General features: G+C 43.9%; 1 protein-coding gene across 1 annotated transcript in view; it reads left to right on the top strand.

Moving 5' to 3' along the window:
• Positions 1–1,101: 1,101 nt before the first annotated feature.
• The window catches only part of LOC127311530 (anaphase-promoting complex subunit 1), a 28,288-nt gene continuing 6,197 nt past the window's right edge, over positions 1,102–23,192 (top strand). Inside the window, exons 1-26 of the mRNA XM_051341967.2 lie at positions 1,102–1,421; positions 2,042–2,105; positions 7,604–7,688; positions 7,785–8,056; positions 8,464–8,569; positions 8,649–8,806; positions 9,829–10,016; positions 10,088–10,157; positions 11,214–11,384; positions 12,545–13,032; positions 14,408–14,867; positions 14,941–15,273; positions 16,143–16,226; positions 16,802–16,894; positions 17,019–17,078; positions 17,607–17,705; positions 17,864–18,004; positions 18,306–18,386; positions 18,991–19,062; positions 20,090–20,161; positions 21,055–21,148; positions 21,232–21,314; positions 22,496–22,552; positions 22,645–22,722; positions 22,799–22,920; positions 23,027–23,187. Of these exons, the coding sequence (XP_051197927.1) occupies positions 1,189–1,421; positions 2,042–2,105; positions 7,604–7,688; positions 7,785–8,056; positions 8,464–8,569; positions 8,649–8,806; positions 9,829–10,016; positions 10,088–10,157; positions 11,214–11,384; positions 12,545–13,032; positions 14,408–14,867; positions 14,941–15,273; positions 16,143–16,226; positions 16,802–16,894; positions 17,019–17,078; positions 17,607–17,705; positions 17,864–18,004; positions 18,306–18,386; positions 18,991–19,062; positions 20,090–20,161; positions 21,055–21,148; positions 21,232–21,314; positions 22,496–22,552; positions 22,645–22,722; positions 22,799–22,920; positions 23,027–23,187 (3,925 nt within the window). The 5' untranslated portion in view covers positions 1,102–1,188. The remainder of the gene's footprint in view (positions 1,422–2,041; positions 2,106–7,603; positions 7,689–7,784; positions 8,057–8,463; positions 8,570–8,648; positions 8,807–9,828; positions 10,017–10,087; positions 10,158–11,213; positions 11,385–12,544; positions 13,033–14,407; positions 14,868–14,940; positions 15,274–16,142; positions 16,227–16,801; positions 16,895–17,018; positions 17,079–17,606; positions 17,706–17,863; positions 18,005–18,305; positions 18,387–18,990; positions 19,063–20,089; positions 20,162–21,054; positions 21,149–21,231; positions 21,315–22,495; positions 22,553–22,644; positions 22,723–22,798; positions 22,921–23,026; positions 23,188–23,192) is intronic.

Below are 23,192 nucleotides of genomic sequence, written 5' to 3'. Positions count from 1 at the left end.
AACAGCAGAAAACAGGAACTGGCGCTTCGGCATCTTGTTAATAGGTTAGTTCCGGAAAATGCATCAAAATGATATAAAGTATGAATAAAACATGTAGGTATTGTCATAAAACTAGCATGGAACATAAAAAATTATAGATACGTTGGAGACGTATCAACGCGTTAGGTACCCGATAAAACATAACTGGAATTCGACATCTGGTAAGACCTTAAGCGGCACATGTCGAATTACGCCAGTATCCAGAGATCATGTCAAGGGACGTGATCTTGAAGTAGGTTTTTGCGGGATTGCCACAAGAGTAGTTAACTGGTACCTGATCCGTCAGGTGAACCAGCCCCAATTACTGTTATCCCTATACAATATATGATCGATGTATGAAGGTTATTTACTGACTCAGAGAAATGATATGATAATTGTAAAGATGGAGATTTTCCCTGATTCTTCGATTCAAGCAAAATCTCGGGGGCTACTGACATAGGCATCCCCAATGGGCCTGCCGAAGATGGTATCCAGGGTTTACTGAAGCCACGACCCGAAGTTTATGAAGCCCGGAAGCCCTATTAAGAGATAGTTTGGAAAGATAGTTGTATTAGGAATATTCGATTTATAATTAATATTGGACGAACTCAGAGAGTCTCCCGGACTTTGTAAACTTGTACACTACGAAACCCTCGGCTCCACGTCCTATATAAAGGGGAGTCGAGGGACGGAGAGAGGATCGATTTCATTGTCAACATAACCCTAGTTTCCTAGCAGTCGAGTACTTTTCCGGCTGAACCCTCGAGATCTACTTGCCCTCTACTTCTAACTAAATCCTAGTCTACAATCCGTAGGCATTGACAAGTTGATACCTTGTCACCCGTCCCTTCGCTAAAGTCGGCCCTTTTTAGAGATTTCAATTAAAACCAGTTGACTGTTAATTAGACACTCCCGAAAAAAACACGTTTCATTAAGCCAACAAGGTTAACGGGCCTATTCAAACTAAAATAGCCCGCTCGCAAAATTTTCCAACATTTCGATTCCCCCCGCTACTGCTGGAAAGGAAAAAAAAAAATCTGTACCCCCCCCACTAGGGTTCCTTCCTCGCCGCGGCAAATAATTTTGGAGAGCCCCCGCCGAGACCAGGCGGCGCCACATTTTGCCTCCCCACTTTCTCCCTGCTCACCGGTGCCGCCGCCGGCGAGGGAGATGGCGCCGCCCATCGGGTCACGGCAGCTCACGGTGCTCAGGGAGTTCCGCCCCCACGGGCTCGCCGCCGAGGAGGCCGACGGCGGGGGCCCCGAGGCGCGCCCGCTGCAGGACTACGACTACTTCCTCTTCGACCCCTCTCTCGCTGCGTCCCCCCGTCCCGCCCCTGAAGACGAGGCCGCGTCCTCCTCCCGCGCCGACGGCGACCACGAGCTCTTCATCCGCGGCAATCAGTACCCCCCCCCCCCCCCCCCCCCCGCGTCCCGTGACCGCACTCTGGTGGAAACATTAACTTTAGAGATTCGAAGTCCCACTTGCTACTTTTGCTGCACAATCTGTCTAACTAGTCGTAGTTCCATGGCTCTTTTTTTACCTTCGAAATGTTTCTATTATGGCTTCTCCAAAGACAGCAAATCAACTTTTCCTTTAAAATCTAGGGAGCTCTGGCATTCACTAAAGGAGGAGATGTCACTCGTGTCTCCGAGAATTTGAACCTAGATAGACGCAGAGGTTAAAGAGCCTCGACATCAGTACACCAATTTCCTGTTCCCAACACGATATCAGTTCTACCCACATAGTACAAGGCTGCTATGAGCTTACGTGCATAATGGTAAATTTCGTTGAAAAGTAAAGGCGAAAAAAACCCAGTCAATCCCTTCCATACCAAAGGAATATCGTTTGCATATTTCGCAGTGAATTATACGAAAATCCAACAATGTTTTATGGAACTCTGTTGTTATTTAAGTCTATGCTAAACTTACTTGAACTTCGTTGTAGTTTTGGTCTTACATTTTGTATGTGCTGTATTTTTTAATAACCAATAGATCCTTCTTATGCCTGTCATGTCTTGTAGGATTATATGGAGTACCGGTTCTCGAGTTCACAAGCGATACACTTCTCCGAATACAGTCATAATGGTACTCCAATTTTTCTGTTTTCCTTCTTAGCAAATTACAATCTTCCTAGGACTTTTGCATATCGTTTATATATGTATATTTCTTTGAGTTAGAAAAGTGCTGAATTGAAAGACTGACACCCAAACTCTCTATTAGATGTGGTTCTCGTGAACAGTCCACTCCAATGTACTTCACCTCAGTTTCTTTTAGTTACCAGCGCACTTAATATTGACCCCTGTTAGGTTTCACGGTGTATGCACACACACGAGTGATGCTGAAGCTCTTGATTTATTTCTCTATGTAATAGCTTATCTTACAAGTGATGAGTACATGTCCTTATATAGGACTCAGGAACCGTCTATCCTAGGAACCGTCTATCCTAGAGATGGAGTTCAAATTTGATTTGAACTCTACTACCTTAGCTACTAAGCAACGGCTGAGTTCAAGTTTGTTTTGAACTCTACTACCTTAGCTACTAAGCAACGGCTGAGTTCAAGTTTGTTTTGAACTCTACTACCTTAGCTACTACTACTCTACTTGCAACATGATTAAAACAACAATTCTCCCCCTAATCTAGTTGCGGTAGAGGTTGATGACGCCAATTTTTTTCTCGCAGATTTTGAAACTGAACGCGACCAAGTGCCTTGGTCAGAATATCTGCGAGTTGGTCTTCTGTGCCGATGTACTCGATCGTGATGAGTTCCATCCTCAATGCGATCCCCGATGTAGTGGTACCGCGTGTCGATGTGCTTGCTACGGTCATGGTACACTGGATTCTTGCATAGTTGGATCGCAGACTTATTGTCCACGAGCAGATTAGCGACGAGAGGAGCAGATCCCAGCAAGTCGCCGAGCAAACGGCCGAGCCAAACACCTTGACACGCCGTCGTCGCAGCTGCGATGTACTCAGATTCGCAGGATGACAATGCCACCACCCTTTGCTTCTGGCTCTGCCATGACACTGGGCAATTTCCGAAGAAGAAGAGTGTACCTGTAGTACTCTTCCTGTCATCGATATCACCAGCATGATCTGCATCGCTGTAGCCGATCAAGTGTGCACCTTCTGGCGCGGAGGTGAACGAACGGCCGGTGTCGATTGTCCCCGCAATGTAGCGGAGCGGGTGCTTCACGGCACTCGGGTGCTCCGTGGTGGGCGCTTCCATGAAGCGGCTCACCATGCCAACGGCGAAGGCGATGTCCGGCCTCGTGTGCACGAGGTAACGCAGACGCCGACAATGCCGCGGTGCAGCGTGACGTCGACAGAGGATTCGTGCTCTTCTTCGAGAGCTTCAGCCTTGGCTCCATCGGCACATGAGCTGCGTTGCGATCGGCCATGCTCGCCTTTTCGAGCACCTTCGCTGCGAAGGCGCTCGCTTCGCCGTGATGTGGCCGGGGAGCCCGACATACCTCGATTCCCTGTGCACAGGTGAGCAAGCCTGTGTCGCTCATCTTGAACTTCTTGCACATCTCGCCGCTTGAAGCTTGAGATTGCGGTGGTGCTCCCTCCCGTGACGACGAGATCGTCGACGTAGACGCCGAGCAGAGTCGTGAGTCACCCTCTCCACGAGTGTACACGGCATGCTCCGAAGCACTCCGCACGAAACCGAGTGACACCGGCCACGACATGGAGCTTGGTGTTCCATGCGCGCCGGGCCCGACGGAGACCGTAGAGTGCCTTGTGGAGGCGCATCACCTTGCTCGAGTTGTTGCCGTCGACGAATCCTGGCGGCTGAGTCACATACACTTCCTCCCCCAAATCACCGTTGAGGAATGCCGTCTTCACGTCCATGTGGTGGACCTCCCACTTGAATTGGGCAGCGACGGCAATCAGGAGCCTTACAGAGTCCAGTCGCGCAACGGGGGCAAAGACTTCATCGAAGTCAATCCCTAGCCGCTGGACGTATCCCTTCGCGACGAGCCTGGCCTTGTGCTTGAGGACGTGACCGTCGGCGTCACGCTTGAGCTTGAAGATCCACTTCAATCCGATGGGCTTGTGACCCGGCGGCGGATCGGCAAGTGACCATGTCCGGTTTTCCTCGATTGACCGCAGCTCATCGACCATGGCGACCCGCCACGCTGCGTCGCCGTCGGCCTCGGCGAGCGTTGCAGGGTCGCCGGGGGGGGGGAGGGGGTGGCGCTCCGCGCGCCCGGGATTCTCCTCATCCGGGTTGAGGAAGTCTCTAATGTTGCGGTAGCGAGCGAGACTTGGGTCAACTCCGGCATCCGCATTCTCGATGCCTCCATCTGCCGGTGGAGAGACGAAACGCACGGCTGGTCTCGATGCCGCAGAGATGGGCCGACCCACCAATGGCGGCCCGGTCGGAGCCGATGCTACCTGTGGTGACGGCGAAGGAGAGCTTGATGCAAAGCCGCTTCACCGGTTTCTCCGACGGTGCTGTCGTTGGTTGCGACATCGTCCAACTCTCCACTGCGAGAGTGGCGGCGCCGTCATTGTGCTCTCCCCAATCCCAGCTCGCGGCCTCGTCGAAGATGACGTCGCGGGAGACATGGAGGCACTTCTTCTCCGGGTCATATAGGCGATACGCCTTGCTTCCTTCCTCATACCCAAGCATCACCATCGGGCGGCTGCGGTCCTCAAGCTTCTTCAAGCCTGGTTTCATCTCCTTCGCGTATGCCTTGCAGCCGAATACGCGAAGAAAGTGAACGCTAGGTTTTCTGCCATACCAGGCTTCAAATGGTGTCTTCCCTTCCGGGCTCCTTGTCAAGGATCCGTTTAGGACGAACACCGCTGTTGCTGCCGCTTCTCCCCGAGAACTTAGCCGGGACGGATTTCGCCTTGAGCATGCTCCGGACGGCGCCAACGATCGTCTGGTTCCGCCGTTCCACTACCCCATTCTCGTTGTGGAGAATAGGGGCGGTGAGGTGACGCTCGGACGCCATGCTCGCGCACCACTCGGCGAACTCGTTCGCCGTGAACTCGCCGCCCCGATCGGTGCGGAGCACGCGCAGAGGACGCCGCGTCTCCTTCTCCGTCTCGGCCCGGAAACGCCGAATTGCCGCAGCCTGCCTCATCCTTCGACCTGAGCAGTACGGCCACATGTACCGCCGTTGTCGTCGACGAGCAAGAGGAAGTACTTCTTCCCTCCCGGTGTTCTTTGGCGAGATTGGACCGCAGAGGTCACCGTGCACGAGCTCAAGAGGCGTCGTGGCACGGTACTTGGTTGCCGCAGAAATGGGGAGCGCCGGTGCTTCCCCGCGATGCGAGCCGCAAAGCTGCTCGGCATGGCCGATGGTGGGGAGACCGCGCACCACTCCCTTCCTCGACATCTTCTCGAGGCTATCGAAGCTACGATGGACGAAGCGTGAGTGCCGCCGCCACGCGTCGTCATTGGCGTGCGCCGCCGCACACACCGGCCGCACGATTTGGAGCTGCGCCACGTAGAGTTTGTTCGTCGTCCTTGGCACCTTGGCGATCAAGACCTTGGCACGATCGCGGACCTCCATGTAGCCGTGCTCGACGTGGGTGGGGTACCCGAGCTCGTCTAGCTGCCCAATGCTGACGATGTTCGACTTGAGCCGTGGGATCCAAGACACGCCGGCCAGCTCGTGATGTCGCTCGTTGTTGATGACGAAGAGGACGGTTCCGCGGCCACGAGATGTCGACAACCGATCCGTCGCCGAAGCGCACCTTGCCGGAGACGATCTGTCCCGGCTCGGCGAAGACGCCGTCGTCGCCGGTCATGTGGTTCGACGCTCCCGTGTCGAGGTACCATGCTGCGTCGGTGTCGTGCGACGTGCGCCGAACACGACGCGGGCGCGCTCCTCATTGAGATACACCTGCTCCCCGTAGGCGGTGCGGGTGGATCGCCGATCGATGTCGAGGAGGCTGCACCGCCGGTGCAGAGATGCGAGCTCGACGATGGTGGCCATGTGCAGCTCCGGGTCCTTTTCCGCCATTCTCGTCCTGGATCGGGTGCGCCGCAGCAGCCTTCGTCCCGCCGTTTCTTGCGGCGTCACGCTTCCAGTTGCCCCTTCTTGCCACAATAGTGGCAGGTTACGCGATCGGCGTTGCTGCTGGAGCCTTGCGATAGCGAGGACTTGGGCGGTGGCTTGCCACCCTTTTGTCCACCGCCACCGTTCTGCGCAGTCGCCTCCCCGCTGCATGCTCCTTCTGTCCTCCCACTGCTTCTCTGTCAGCAGCAAGTTGCCACCGGAGGCAGTGGTGTCCTGCTCAGGGTTCAGGCGATCCTCGACGGCCCGAAGGTGTCCGACAACCTCCTCCACGGTGAGTGTGGCCGGGTTCATCATCGTCTCCATCGAGAAAGCGATCTGCACAAACTGTTTTGGGACGACAGAGAGGAATTTCCTTACTATCTTCTCATCATCGCAGGTATCCCCGAGGGAGCGCATGGTGGCGGCGAGGTTCGTGATGCGCAACCCGAACTCATCGATGCGCTCGCCATCCTTGAAGGCGATCGTCTCGAATTCAGTACGGAGCCGCCGCATGCGTGAATCGCGGACACGATCGTTGCCCTGGTGCTGCACCTTGATCGCCTCCCACGCCGCCTTGGCGCTCCCCTTCCCGATCAGCATTGGATGCATCTCGGGTGGAGTGGAGCGGAGCAGTGCCGCCAAGGCCTGCTTGTCCTCTCGCCGAGAGACTGCGGCGTCCTCGATCGCGTCCCAGAGCGATGCCGCTTGCAGGTTCACCTCCATCACCATGGCCCAGTTGGTGTAGTCTCCGCGCTTGAGCATCGGGAAGACGAGGCTCGTACCGCCGCCTCCGCCGCTAGTCATCTCGCGGATCACCGCCCGCTGTACCACGACCTCGCCTCCGCCGTGTCGCACCCTGCTCCGTCCCCGACTTGGCGATCGCCGTCGCTCGTTTGCCGGAGGAGGGGTTGCGGACGCACGCCGCTGCTGGAGAGGTGGTGGTGCCGACATCTCCCAACTTGGCTCTGATACCAATTGTTAGGTTTCACGGTGTATGCACACACACGAGTGATGCTGAAGCTCTTGATTTATTTCTCTATGTAATAGCTTATCTTACAAGTGATGAGTACATGTCCTTATATAGGACTCAGGAACCGTCTATCCTAGGAACCGTCTATCCTAGAGATGGAGTTCAAATTTGATTTGAACTCTACTACCTTAGCTACTAAGCAACGGCTGAGTTCAAGTTTGTTTTGAACTCTACTACCTTAGCTACTAAGCAACGGCTGAGTTCAAGTTTGTTTTGAACTCTACTACCTTAGCTACTACTACTCTACTTGCAACATGATTAAAACAACAACCCCTTCTTCTGTACCTCCCTTTTTCAATGTTAATCTGTCAGCAACTAAAGAAGATTCCCCTTGAACTAAGGTCTACTCCGCACCCTTTTAATTAATTAATGAAAAATAGGCTGTTGCTGTTTCCACTGCTTTGGAGGGAAAAAAACAAGCTGATATGGAGCGGCTCTTCCTTAAAGCTTACTATGCAGTTTATTTCATTTTGGTATCATGCTTGCCATCTTCTTATAATAGGTGCTCATTTGTGCATGCTAATCTGAATTGTAGGCCTGCTGGTGTAGGATGGAGGCAATCCGTGATGCCCTTTTATGTGTGCTTCAAGTTGATACTTTATCTATGTACAATGTAACTGGTGAGACTATCTTCCTTGTTCTATTATAGCGCCAAATGACATAGCGCTGAAGTGTTGGACTCTCTCGTGCTTATATATAAACAATTTGTGTTGCAGGCGAGGTTGTTAGTATTCCACTACCATATGCTGTTTCATCAATATGGCCTCTCCCTTTTGGTCTTCTACTTCAGAAATCTGCTGATGGAGGCCGCATGGTATCATCCTCGATTCCACTGCTAAATGCACGAGATTTAAATCGGCCTAACAAGGAATTTGGATTGAATTACAATGTTTCATTCCAATCCCATACACCGGAGGCGGTCAATAAATCTGACGGTGCCATTATTTCTTCTCATCTCATTTGGAAACATCCACTTGAGGAGCCTCAGGTATATTTATATCATATTTTTTGGACGGTGACATGAGTTTTTGTAAGATAGAGATGAACTTATTTTTCCTTATACTTCATGTCCACTTGGTGGATTGTCAAGGGATTGATCTCTCTCCCATGAGAGAAGGGATGGTTGCTAATTACCATCATGCCAAACTGCAAGGGTGCATGCATTTACTCATGTGATAGCATTTTGGCAGGGAGTTGTTGCCTGTCACATCTTGTCATGTGCAGACCACGGAAAGATACTACTCCCTCCGATCCATAATAAGGGATCAGAGGGAGTACCTGATTCCAGAAATTATTAGCCAGACAGCTTTTCATATTTTGTCATATAAAGCTATAAGAGTATCATCAGTTTAACGCTAATGCTTTTTCATTATGTACTTGACCAACCACTTTCAGGCAACATATTTTGAAGAAAGGAGCAGATTGAGTATGATGAAAGATTTTGATGAAAAGACTATCTGGACAAGTGATATACTACCTCTAATGGCATCATATCATAAAGGTTCTGTTAAAGGCTTCTTAAGTTGTACTACATTTTCTATCTTTTTTGGCTGGATATGCATTTATCTTTTCTCGTGCAGGGAAATTTCAGCATTCTGTTTGGCAAGTCGATGGTGCAACTTACCAAGAAGCAATGGATGACAATGCAATGCTATCAGTTCCCTGTGATCGTTCTCTGCATAAGTTTGCATTTCGTAAGATATGGCAGGGGAAATGCTCCCAATCTGCTGCTAGTAAGGTTGGTCCATCCTAATTATATGTTTAAAAACTCCATTCATATCATTTTTCCTATGTTAAGCATACTTTCATCTTCATTCTCCTTGTATTGTTTTTTGTATGCTGACCTTGCTTTGTCTCATCAGAGGTCAGAGTCTCCCCTTTTCTTTTCTTTTCTTTTCTTTTCTTTTCTTTTCTTTTCTTTTCTTTTCTTAAATGAGTATATTTTCAGACATGTTATCTCGTTTGTTTTCTGTGTGATTAAGTATACGAGTTATGTATCTTTTTTTTTGGTGCCGTTAAGGTACTCCCCTCCGGCCCTAATTAATTGACGCACATGGTACTAGAATTAAAATGGGATATAGTAATGTCCTGTGACAATTAAATCGGGCCGGAGGGAGCAGTTGATTTAAAAGGGATACATGAGGTTATTATTTTGGCATATACCAAATTAGTACATATCATACACGTCTTGACAAGATTTTACGATTAATGAATTAAAGAGAAGATCTGGACATGAAATATGTTCTTAATTGAAAATATAGTTCTCCGTTATTTTTCGAAGGTTTCTTCATCCTAGTTTTGGATTAATTTTTTTTAATGGTTGGTGCCAATAAAATTAGGATATTACTGAATTATTTCATATTTCTCTGCTTTCTCTTGTGTTCATTATATCCTTTGTTTTGCTTTGTCTATCCTGTTTCCTACCATTCTACCTTTGTGTGTAGTTATTTATGACACCTCAGATGTATAGGCCTGTTAAGTTTCATGCACCAACCAGTAGAACCAAAAGTCCAAACTTCATGGAAAGAAGGCAGACAATCCACACGTACATGTAACACGGCCTTCCATCTTCCTTTGTGCTCGTTTCATGCTTTATAAAACTAAACTTAAAGGAAATAAGCGACATTCAAACCTGGTTAGTTGATAGTTTATTTTTGTTTCTGCATTTTGCCTTTTCTCCTTTCCTTCTTCTTTATGCTGCTTGCAGTAGTAGCATCCTTTGTTTTGTTCATACAAATTGACTCCAGTTATTCTCACCAGGTGTTCTTGGCAACTGATATTGATGGGGTACCAATAATTTGTTTTTTACTTCATGAGCAAAAGACCTTGCTCGCTGTAAGGATTCAAGTAGATGATAGTAATGGAGAAACATTTGGCGATATTAAACCTCACATGAGTTGGAACATCCCTGCATTTGCTGCTGCACCAGTTGTTGTGACTCGCCCAAGGTAAGATTGACTTAGCGCATGGTTGAATCCTCAATCGGCCAGTGTTAATATGGCTGATTTGTCTCTTGCAGGGCACGGGTTGGAACCCTTCCTTTTACGGACATCCTAGTTCTAACCCCTGAGAATGATCTCCTCCTTTATGTATGTTCTATTAAATTTCCTATGCATGTGTATTTTTTTTGCGTGTCACACTGTAAGCATTGCACTTTTGTGCATATGTGTATGATCATAATTATAAGTTATATTTTATCCTTCAATCCTGAATTATGTCCAGCTGACCTTAATTTTTATGCTGGTCTCCTGCACCTATTACTTTTGATGTCTATCATGTGGAAAACCCCTATTGTCCCTTACTTTACTTGAAGATTAAATCAGTAACATCAGTTGAGGTTTTCTGTTATGTAGATGATAGTCATAATCAATCTTGTATAGTTCTATTCGTGTTACTGTATTTATTGTGTATTTGTAAAAACCAACCCACATTTGATATTTGGAGCTTACCCTTCTGGTATGAGGTGAATGTTGAAGTTTTACTCAGCAGATAAAAGGTTTATGAAAATCACCAAGCATCATTTCTTGGTTGTTGAACTAGTAAATGTAACTTGGGCATACATAAAAGATTACCACTGTAAATGTAACTTAGGCATAAATGTAATCAAATAAAAGATTACCACTGTAAATGCAACTTAGGCGTAAACGTAATCAACTAAGGGCATCGCTAGCGCCCCTCCGCAAAGGGCTTGCATCCGCCACTCTCCTGATCCCATGGATGATATGGAAACACAGAAACTCTTGCGTCTTCGATGGAGCTCAACCTTCCCTGCAACTCTTGCTGCAAAACATCAAGGATGAGCTTAGGGCTTGGGCTAGGGCAGGGGCTCAGGGCCTACGGGTCGTGCTGCCACAAACCTGGGATGTACACTGATGTTCATGTGTTTGTACCATACTCTGCCTCCTAGGAGGATGTAAATAACTTCTACCTTTTCAATGAAATGAAACGCAAAGGTCCTTTGCGTTTTCTCGAAAAAAAAAAAGGGGCATCGCTAGGACTTCCATAGCATCAAGTCTTCTCAATCTCTTCTCAAGATGTAATATTGAACATACTTATTCTTGTTGGATTGCATTGCTTTTGAAAACTTGTTATCCAGCTGCTATTCATCTATTATAGTATCTCACCCTGTTATATGTGAAGTGCAGTCTGGAAAGCAGTGCCTCTGCAGCTACAGTCTTCCTACTGAATTTGGAAAAGGCATCTTCTCAAACTATGAGCTAAATTCCGAAGTTACAGATTTGTACTCCAATGTGAAGATCACAAGCATAGCGGATGCTGTTGAAGGTCGTGTAAATGTAACATGCAGCAATGGCCTGGTAGGTTGCCCATATACCCTGGTTTGCGGCTTTGCGCCAACCATATTAGTCTAGCACCCATAGGGGTTTCCCCTACGGTAAAGTTGTCAAAAAAATATTAGTCTAGCACTATACCAGTTCTCCTTTTCTGCTCCCAATACAATTAATATTGTTTAGAAGCTTATGGACTCTTTCTTATGTTTCTGTTGGGTTTCATCTGTAGCCTACCCCAACTTGCTTGGGAAAAAGGCTTTGATGTTGTTGTTGTAGAGCTTATCGACTCTTGGCAGTATGTTGGTTCTTTGTTTTGCAGAGCTTTTAGTTTTCTGATGTTCATACATGATACATGTGTATCTCAATACAGATTTTTTTGTTTATTTCATAAACACTTAGTTTGACAATCTTGCTTCGAACAAAAGCTTGATGAATGCTTAGTTTGTGGTTGGAACTATGCTGAGTTTATTTTTAAAATTGCCGCTGATAAGAATTTACGAAAGTCCATTTCTTTTATTTTTAAATAAATTAAAAGAGATAAATTCAGTCGAGTAATGATTGTCCTCTCTCACTTCATCGTATATGTTCGGCAATGGAAATATTGGTTTATAATTTTTTTAAAAAGCAGGTAACCAAATACTTGTTTTTTAAAGCTATTAAGTGCAGTATGATAACCATAATCAGTCTCAATGCCTCAAGAGCTCAAGTCAATAGGTGATGGCATTACCCCGTGGTTTTAAGTTTGGTGGACATCAAGTAGTGTAGTTGATTTTTTGTTTTTTCTTTGAGAAAACAGTAGAAGTGTTGTGTTCCGATGCATTGGTAAGAACACTTTAATTACAAGCCTAAACTAGGACTTAGAAACATATTGTTAACACACACACTGCCAAGCTACAGAAACATGTTATGGCAGGACAAGCTGCAAACCTGTTACCCCAGTGTAACTCAGGAGTCAGGATTAAGCTTCTGCTTTCGGGACACGTGGCGCCATAAGCTCATGCTTTACGGTGCTTGCAAAACTGCAAAGTAGTTAGAAGGACCATCCATGCCAGCCAATTGGGATGTTCTTATTAACACATGTGTTTTTATTATTTGTAATGTTCTTCACACTGTTGTCTCCAATTCTGTACGGCTTTGAATTAGTTCAGTTGATCTAATGGTTTATTTTACATATTTGCTTTCTGCAGATGCTCCGATGTTCATTACGCAAAAATCCTTCGTCTTCTTTGGTTAGTGACTGCATAACTGCTATGGCAGAGGGCCTGCAGAGCTCTTTTTACAGTCATTTTGTTTCTCTTCTCTGGGGTGATAATGATGCTGCCTCCCTGTGTTCAAGCTCTCATGTGGACTCAGAATGGGAATTTTTTAGCTATGAAGTATCAAAAGCTTGTGCAAAATATGAACAAACGTCATCAACTAAATCATCCACATCGTCTAGTACAGCTTGGGGCTTTTTGATCAACAGCAAATACCATGCCCAGTACTGTAAACAGTCTTCCATCTTGGGCACATCATTTTTGCCCATGTCATATAGTACTAACAGCACAGCCTTTCATTCCTTCCTCCAAGATGAACACAGTTCAGATGCGGCATTCTATATTCGGTTTATGAAAGAAACTTTAGACACACTGCATGCCCTCTATGAGAACCTGAAGCTGAATGTTTTGCGGAAACAGTAAGTCCTGTTTATTTTTTTTGTCTACATAAGCTGTTTCTTGATACTATTACTTATTATCTAAATGTCAACATGCTGATCCTTGCTTTGCTATACACATCTATTGAGACCGTAAGCGGTTAGCCATATCCTTAGTTCCATGTATTTATTCTCATAATATGGTTCAAATTAATGTGGAGGACAATTGCTGGTTCTTATGATCCATATTCTCTCCTGAAGCTAAAAATTTAGCCAAACACAATTATGCGGATAAATCATGGTTGAATAAAGCATGTCTAGGCGTTCGCCTAGGCTCGCGAAAGTGTTAGGTGACAGCAGAGCACGTAGCGTTGGCCCCATGTGGTGGTTTAGGCGCCCAGCGAGGTTCTCTGGCAAGATAGCGACCTCACCGGTGAGGGAACTGATAGGGAATGAGGAGGCAGTGTAGAAAGAGGGAAGACACAGTGGCTGCAGGGAGGTCAGAAATGCAGTAGCTTGCCCACGAAGGCAGTTGTCGCCGTGCTGTCGACGGCGGCTGCATGATGTGGAGGCAGATCTGAACTGTGATCTAACTAAAGCAGCAGCTTAGTTTGCCAATGGGCCTTTTTTTTTTCTTCTTCCATTTTCCTTTCTCAATGGCCGTTTTCACCTGCTGGCTTCTGAACCCTTTGAGCTCTGCAGCTTGCAGTAGCTGCTATCACTCACAACGCCTAGGCGAGCAGGGCACTAGGCAACTACAGAATGCCTGCCTAGCGCCTCTTTCAACCTCGGGAATAAAATCATCCATGGACTCCTAGATATATGCATTACTAGTTTAGTACCTTGACCTGAGCTGAGTTGATTCGTTAAAAATAGTACTAGCAGCGTCTAGGTCTGCTGCACGTTTTTCTTTTGAGCATTTTTTTTATTATAGTTGTTTTGAAAGTAGCATAGCTTCGTATTTCAATAGCTATGTGAATGAGATCTAACCGGAGTCTATTCTAGCTGAATTGCTGAAGTTTAATTATATAAACCTCTTTTCAAATATTCTCAAAACTTATGCTATTCTCTAGCGAGTTAGTTTCTTAGGTTTTTTTTTCTCTCTCGAACACACGCCTAAGCATGCGTCATTGTGTATTAGAAGAAAACCGTCGAGAATACGGGAGCATGACAGTGGTAGCTAGGCTACGAAAAAAGTTCAGAGAAAGCAAGGAAAAAAAACTGTACAAGGCTTACTTTCTTAGGCTACTGGGTACTAGTGTTTATTTGTTTAGTTTACTGTGTTGAGTTTCAGTGCACTCTTGAATGGCTTGAGACTTCTTGGCATGCATGTCAGTGCTGTGTTGTTATCATGTATATTGCAATACTCTCAGTGACCCTTTTAACTTATGTTTGCTTCTTGGTTTATCTTTTTCAGGGATCTAGGATCTCTTGCCTCCTTGTTATGTAGGGTTGCTTCATCCCTGGGTGAAAATAGTTCTGTAGATTATTATTGCCGGGACTTTCCCCACAACTTGGTTGAATTCCAGTCCCTAGCTTCTGCTGCTGCTTTAAAAACTCCACCGTGTCTCTTCCGTTGGTTTGAAAATTGTCTGAATCACGGTTGTCATTTGTCGAATTTAGATGACATTCCTGCTCTAATGTGCAAACAGAAAGGCTCTGCGGTGAGCTGGGGTAGGAAAGTGGTGTCGTTTTATAGTTTGTTATTAGGAGCAGAAAGGAAAGGGAGAAATCTCTCTTCTGGTGTATATTGTGAAGTTGCCAGTGGCTCAGCAAGAAATACCGAGGAACTCACTGTTCTGGCTATGGTTGGCGAAAACTTTGGGCGTCAACAATTGGATTTGCTTCCCATTGGTGTATCTCTCGCGCTTCGGCATGTGTGTGCACTATCTTGGCTGTTTATTATATGCTGTTACGGAATTTTATTTGATATACGGTTTCATGTTACAGGCACTGGACAAATGCCGCGAGTCTCCTCCTGATGACTGGCCTGCACCTGCTTATGTTCTTGTTGGCAGGGAAGATCTAGCTACAGCAAAGATGGGTTCATTGAGGAAAGAAAATGGGTTTTCGAACAATGATAGTTCGACATCAATTTCAGTCCCATATATGCTGCATTTGCAACCTGTAACTGTACCAACAACTGCATCCGATGCCCCTACATCAGAGGTTTTGAATTCTGAGGATACAGATGCTGTCTATAGATCTGTTGAGGATGGCATGGAACACATCTTCACCTCAACAACACAACTACGATATGGTCGTGATCTGCGTTTGAACGAGGTTTGTTCAGTTTTTTACTTTTTTTTTTTGTAACAAGGAGTTTGTTGTTTACTGTTGAGCAAATTAGTTTTAATATTTCTTGTTCTGATGTATTTAACGCTTGACATGTGAAGCAGCACAAGGTTGTAGAGGAACAACTCCACCTTGGTGCTATAATATGGGCAGCACAATTGTTGAAGGAACCACTTCAACGCGCTGCGCTAGATGTCGCTCTAGGGGCGAGGGCTATCAAGAGTTCAGTTTAAAACTCTTAACACACAAGATCTAATCCAAGATCTGAGACAAGAACATGAAGTTCTCTTTATTGATAGGTAGAGGGTACATAGTCTGGGTTACATAGGTGTAGAGGTGTGAACCTCTATTTGTAGGCCTCATGAGCCTTCACTACTTAACTCTACTTATAGCTAGAGGGTTCTAGAGAACACTACTTAAAGCTAGGAAAAGAGATACAAATATCCTAGTTACAATTTATAGCTGGAACACTCTAGAACACACTGCGACATATATGACAAAGGACAAAGTTACGTAGAATATAGTATAAGTGTGTAGAAGCCATAATAGATTAGACTTCTACTTTTTTAAATTCATTTTATCTACTGTCCCTCATCAACATGATGTATCAGATCTGTCTGTTAAACTAAAGATGTTGGTGCAAATGCAAACAATCTTTTAAAAGTGGCCAGTATCCACCATAATTATATGGCCCATGCATGAATTTTCGTGTCAATGGTATATGTCTCGGTTGCTTTATGTATAGTTCTATGGTTACCTACCTTGTGTAAGATGTATTAGCCTGCTTCAACCTTTGGTAGTGCTATAAATATCGTTGTGTGCATTTTTTTCTTATTCCGTCATATTGTTCCAACTAGGTTAGACGCCTCTTATGCTCAGCAAGACCTGTGGCCGTACAAACCTCCACTAACCCTACTGCCTCTGATCAGGACCTACAACAGGTATATCTCTTTCTTGCTGTTAGCTCATGACTAGATATGTATTGTAGTAAATTAGGAAAACTGTTCATAAATTCTTGGTGTAGTATGCGGGTAGTGTGACAAATAATCGTTTGAATATTCTTAATGTTCTAGTATAGAGATTTTTTCTTGGGGGAGGGGGAGGGACCAACTTTAAATTGCAGCATGCGGTATAATGAATTGATGACCAGGATGATCTGGATCTACCTTCCAATATATAGCTTAAATTTGAACTACTAATATTAGTATTCAACGTAGTTACACCTAACCTTAACTAGGATATTACCATATATTAAACTATTGTTCACCTAATGACAACCACACCACAGCTCAACTTCGGTGTTCTGAATCCCGCTACCATTGCCACTGCAGCTTTATTCCATTCCCTTGATGCCTCCCTGTGTACATCTTTCTTTTCATTATTACATTGTTTTATTTTTCTTAAGATATCACGAGAAAAACACAGAAACATCCATTTTCAAGGAATTGCATGTGTACTTTTCTGGATATTGCTGGTCATGATTGTCCTAGCTGTGAACTTCTTTCTTGTATTCCAGCAACAACTGTGGAATTTTGCACAAAGGACAACCGCTTTACCTTTCGGGCGTGGTGCGTTTACTTTAGCTACAACCTACACTTTGTTGACAGAGGTACAAGTTCATACTGGCATGCCATTATATCTAAGATTGTTGATACTTGTATTTTGTCCAACATTTTAGCACTCCTGGCACTCTCAATGTCTTCTCATTATCGGAACATTTTCTTTGCCTGCAGGCTCTGGTTTTCCCAAAGATTATTTTGGCTGGCCGATTACCTGCACAGCAGAATGCAACAGTAGCACTTCCTTAACTTTTTAAGTTTCAGTTTGTTCGTCTGTTGTTTTTGTAGATGCAGCTACCTGCAGGGTTGATGCCACTTTCTAGCATCATGGCACTAACACTTCCTATAAATAAACTCAATAACGCTGTTAATACCACTTAGCATTAGTAATGTGCTATAAGTCTATATGTCAACTCAACTTGTATTGTTCCTTCGATAACTTTTGTGTTAGAGAAAGAGATGAAAGCTATTCGCAACACTCATTTTTTATTCCATTAGCATCTGTGTGTCGACACTAGTTATTGACCTTTTGGGCCAAACCCTAGACTAGACGGGACGTGTGCAAAGTATATACATGACACACTTACAATTTGAAGAGATATGTTAACACATCTTGATTTATCACCAAATTTTTGATTTCGATGTACATCTGTAGAATGATGAATAGCAAGCAACTATGGTTGAGACGAGTCACATAACTTGCTTTATGGTAGCTTCCTAATTCTTACTTATGTTTTTTCTATAATATACTATTTTATATAGGTTAATCTTGATCTAAGTACCAGAAGTGTTTCTGAATTCAATTCTTGGGCTGAGTTTCACAATGGTGTGGCTGCTGGCCTGAGGCTTGCTCCGTTTCAGGTAAAAGCACCCACAGAGACTATCCAGCTGTAGAAAAAACTGCAAATTTCATCCCTGTTAAAAAATACTGCACAGTTTGCAGACTCCTTCAAATGTTTGTTGCTCATTTGCTGTCTTTTCTGTAGTTGTGAATTAATCTTGTTGCCATCGTTTTTCAGGAGAAAATGTTGAGAACTTGGATACAATACAATAGACCTTCCGAACCAAATTTTACTCATGCTGGTCTGCTTCTAGCATTTGGTCTGCACGAGCATCTACGAGTTTTAACAATGACTGATGCTTATCGATATCTCTCACAGGTTGTCCAGCCCATCAAGAAGATGATTAGCTTTACTTGTCGTTCTATTTTGGTTATCTAGCTCATCATGAAGATAATTAGCTTTACCCTTTCTCATGTTCATGTATTCATTTTCTCCCTTAAAACATTTCATACCACTTGGCACCTTCATTTACTCAATCTGCTGTCCTTTTGAGGAAGTACTTCTGTTCTTGACCTGTTAAGAGAAAAAAGGCAGATGCTATTATTTTTCGATAATTATTGAAGTCTTTATTTGTTTATTAGGAGTTATGGTAATTATTTGACCTAATATTTCATTGCAGGAGCATGATATAACTACTCTTGGATTATTACTTGGGTTGGCGGCATCTCATAGGGGAACATTGCACCCTGCAATTTCGAAGGTACTAAATTCCACCTTTTGCATTTATGCATACTTATTAGGTGAACTTAATCATTGCGGTTAGAAATAGACTTCGTGTATGCCTGACGAGGAAAATGCCATTCAGCCTTAATCTTTGCTTCTGATCTGGGTTGACGTGGGGAATTTGTTGTCCATTTCTCTGTCAAGAATGTCCTTCTGTTATGGTCCTTGTCTGCTCAGTTTGTGGTTGGAGTTACAAGGCTGTTGATTGACACACCTAGGGGTGGTAGTGTCATGTGGGGCAGAGTATATGGCCGCCACAGCAAGGATAAGGGGTGTTAGAGCAGTAAATAGTGCCGTATATTTTCCCCATTGTATAAGGTGTTTTCTGCATGTTTACTCTAAGCCATGCGTACTATACATTTGCTCCCTGGGCTATGCAATAGAGATAAGTTGCATCCATAACAAGGGAAAGGAGCTCAGGGCTTGATCCTGTTGCTTTTTGAGTCATTTCGGTTCTTGTGTTTACTTTGCTGAAAGCTCAGACGTGACCTGCTATTTCTGCATGATCATTTGAAGTCTGGATATCCTGATTTGCTGCTGTATGGTAACTTGAAATTATATGGTTTATGATAACTTTTCAGATGCTTTACTTTCATGTCCCTTCTCGCCATCCATCTTCTACGCCGGAGTTGGAACTACCAACTCTTCTGCAGGTAACACTGTAATTGCTAATGCCTTGCCGCTGTTCAACTTTTAATTTAAGAACTACTCCCTCCATCCAACAATATAATTTTTTTTTTGCGGGTAAATATAAGATGTTATTACATCCAATATATGAGCATATCAGATGTAATAACATCTCAGATTATGGGATGGAGGGTGTATGTGTTAAAAATGTTTGTTACTGGATATGTATGCTGGATATAACATATGTTTGGAAATTGCATGCAAGCTTGGTTGATTATGCAGTATACCAAGTTGACAGATGATGTGATTTAGTTTTGAATATTGTCAGCCTAATCATATTTACAGCTGTACGTTTATACCTCTGATTAAAATACCCATAGCTTGGAATCTTGAAAACCTGCTGAATAAAAGCAAATAGAGAAAGATGGTGGCAAAGATCTTAGTTCAAAAGATCATAGAGATAAGACGGTGGTAACCTCAAAAGGAAAGGATGACGGCATTGTGGTGCAAGGAAGATTTCTACGATCGACAGCAATGCAAAAGAAAAGAGAGGCCAAGAAGATCCGAAAGAACGGAACAAGACTGGGAAAGGACAGCTGACAAACAAAGGTTTTTGTGGACTTGGATGGCCTAAACGAACTAGAGAGAACAGCAGGCCTTCCTGGACTTAACAGATCTTGAACCCTGCCGAAAGAGAGGCTGGTGACAATGAGGAACCGCATGGTCTGAAAAATACCTCTATACTGAGAGAGCACAAGGTGCATATTTAATACATATATAGTACAAGGCTCAAGAGACATGCCCCCACACCCTAGGCAAGTACAAAGACACTTATACCCTTAACAGTAAGGGGAGACGACTTGTGTCAGCCTATGGTCTTGTTGAGGTTTTGCAGAGTTTCATGATACATGACTTTACTTGGATCTTTATGTAGTAATTATTTTTTTGTATTGGGTCATCCAAAATGCCTTGCTGGAGCTAATTTTACATGGTTGCTAGCAGGCAGTATTACATATCCATTTCCTTTGCTCATACCATTGTCTATTGATCCAGTCAGCAGCAGTGATGGGAATCGGCCTTCTTTACGAAGGATCAGCACATGCATTAACCATGAAGATACTTCTGGTAATTTGTCTGCATGTCCTATTCATTTAAGATTCTTTTGTGTTGTTGAATTTCCTTTCTTATAACCAGCAAAGGAGTAATTCAGTTCCATTTGTCTGTGACATTACCACGTATATACTGGTCTCTTATTGGGAAACCACCTGTGGATGAGTCAGCACAATGGTCAGCTGGGCTTGGTGCAGGAGGAACAAAATAGCTTCTAAGGGCTGGAGTTGGTCTTAAGTCCTAGTCAGAGAAGTGTTGGCTTTGTCGGATCTAGAGATGAAGCTGGCTAGCTGTTAGACCGGCTAACCCATTGAGTCAGCATAGGAGATATGTATCTGCTTAGGAGTCCAAGCTTCAGACGAGAGTTGATCCTTTATAATGGATCTAAGGTGCATTTTTTGGGGGTCAAGGAATGAATAATCTGTTCCTACCCCTTGCGTCTTCTAGACTCTAGTTTGTCCAATCTGCCCTTGATACCCTTCTACTACTATGGTGGCCAGTTGGCCACACACTGACATTTGCTGCATCCAGCAGTAAACTGTCCTTGTAACCCGCCGCAGTCAATCCGGGCTAAAACATATACATTGCACTCTGCTTAATGTTTAACCATGGTATTTTGATATTCTTTGACTTCTCGAGAGCAGGAAGCATCTAAACATACAGATCTTGTGTATCTCCAGTTGTACCTGCTCCAATTTTCAAGTAGTTTGTCATGACAGCAGTTCCATATATGTTTATTGTTATATTGCAGCATACTTGTGCTTTCGAAATTAATGAGATTCAGATTAGCTGAGAGTGTGGTGATTAAGTTTGGTGTTATTTCATGATATTTAATTATTATAACTTATAAGGTCCTACATTTCCTACGCTAGTTAGTTTTTGACGTAAGATGTACTTGTTACATGCAGGGTGAGATTGGCCGAAGAAGTGGCGGTGATAATGTGCTAGAAAGGGAAGGGTATGCTGTTGCTGCAGGCTCTGCACTAGGATTTGTTGCCTTAGGTGAACTACATTTTAAGACAATAATACATTTTGCATACTTGAACTAGTGCCCTGATAAAAATAACACACATTTTTACTTCAAGGTCGTGGAAGTGATGCATTTGGATTCATGGACACTTTTCTGGATCGGCTTTTTGAATACATTGGCAGTAAAGAAGTCTACCATGTAAGATTCTGTCATAGCTCCTTACTCTTCTGTATTTAATGTTTCAAGAACCCACTTAAAATGCTTGTTTCTTTGTGTCTTAATTCACAGTTATTGATTTCAAATTTGTTTATATCGTTGCATGATCTTATGCTAGTTGCAAGTATTTGACTAATCGAGTTTGTGATATTAGATGCCCATGTATATATGATGAATACAAATATTTTTTCATAAGCGACACCTCCTGATAACCAACCGAAGTAAAACCCCCTTCCACTACCAAACTTTCATGGTTGAATTGACCTGCTAGAGCCAGTTTTCAATGGCCTTGTACACTTCTACTGACTGAGTGAAGTTGCTTCTCTAACTTTTGCTGGCAAGAAGCTAGTTTTCAATCTGTTTTGAGCAAAGGGAAAATCAATTGTACATACAAGGGTAGGTGCTTGAGTATTTAGGTATCTTGTGCATTTTGGGAACTTCTATACAATGCATCATGTTAAAACTCGTCTGACTGCAAACCTTCATGTAAAATTATGATCAAACTTTTTATGTACAAAAAGACAGGTTGCAGTCACACCGTTAAAAAATAAGTTGAACCTTTTTGTCTTGTGCAAGGTCTATTTGATTGTACTTCTGTGTCACTTCTGGGAGGCGATCATTTTATAACATGATGCACATGTATGAACTTCTTAAGATTTTTTAAAGATGCGCATGCAGTCAAACCTTAAACTCAAGCACCAACTCCTGCATGTACAGAATACTGGTAGATATAGAGATTAAAGATCTTCATATAAACTATCCAGTTTGGCGAAGGAAGTGGCATCGAAGACTTCCATAAGGTCTTGACTACGTCTATGTGGAGCCACTAAAGGAATGTGGTCAATCCTTGTTCATGCGTTGCTGTAGATCCCATCATTGTGGTTTCTCCGATGGCTTTTACCCTTGTTTATTTCTGTGTGCAGTATGCACATTTTTCCTCCTTTTATACCTTCGATGTTACTAGATTGAAACTGAAGAAAGTTGATCATTATTATATCTCAATTTAGTTTTTCTGTGGCATACCAAAAAGCTACATCCAAGAGATACTAGCATTATATTTGCAGCCAAGTTTTATTTTGCTTGATCTTTAGTCACTTCTGTAATTCATGAACCAATTAAATTTAGCTCATGGATTGCATATACTTATAGCTGTTAATTCTCAGGAAAAATTCCTTAATGCAACAATAGCTGCCGATGATCAAAGCGGAAACACTGGACAGGTCTTCTTCCATTCATTTTGTCATGGACACATTCCATGGGTTATACCTGAACTATGCATTCATCTGTATTGTTTTCGTTACCATTTGTACAGATGATGGATGGTACACAGATAAATGTTGATGTTACTGCACCTGGCGCAGTAATTGCTCTAGCCTTAATATTTATGAAGGTTTGTTTCTTACCATAAAACCTTTGTGCTACAAGAAGAACCTACTGGATTTTATTACCATGTTCATAATTTACAGGCAGAGTCAGAGGAAATTGCAGCTAGACTCAGCATTCCCAATACTCACTTTGACTTGCAATACGTGAGGCCGGACTTTGTTATGCTTCGCGTTATAGCCCGAAATATAGTAATGTGGAGCCGGTAAGATTATTAATTTGATATGAAGTACCAGTATGGTTTTATGATATATATTAACAGACCTGCAGTAAATAGTAGCCTAAAGCTAACTAGTGATGTGGTTTGGCAGAATAGAACCTTCTATAGACTGGATTGGGTCTCAAATTCCCGAACCTATAAAGTCCGGTGTTCTCAATATGAGTGAAGGGGCTATTGACTGTGACGAGTTTGATGCTGAAGCCCTCTTTCAGGCTTATGTTAATATTGTGACTGGAGCATGCATAGCAATTGGTGAG

The sequence above is a fragment of the Lolium perenne genome, chromosome 1 (genome assembly GCF_019359855.2).
Source record: "Lolium perenne isolate Kyuss_39 chromosome 1, Kyuss_2.0, whole genome shotgun sequence".
NCBI lineage: Eukaryota > Viridiplantae > Streptophyta > Magnoliopsida > Poales > Poaceae > Lolium > Lolium perenne.
Note: the sequence above shows the minus strand (reverse complement) of the source record. Positions and strands in the feature narration are given on the sequence as shown.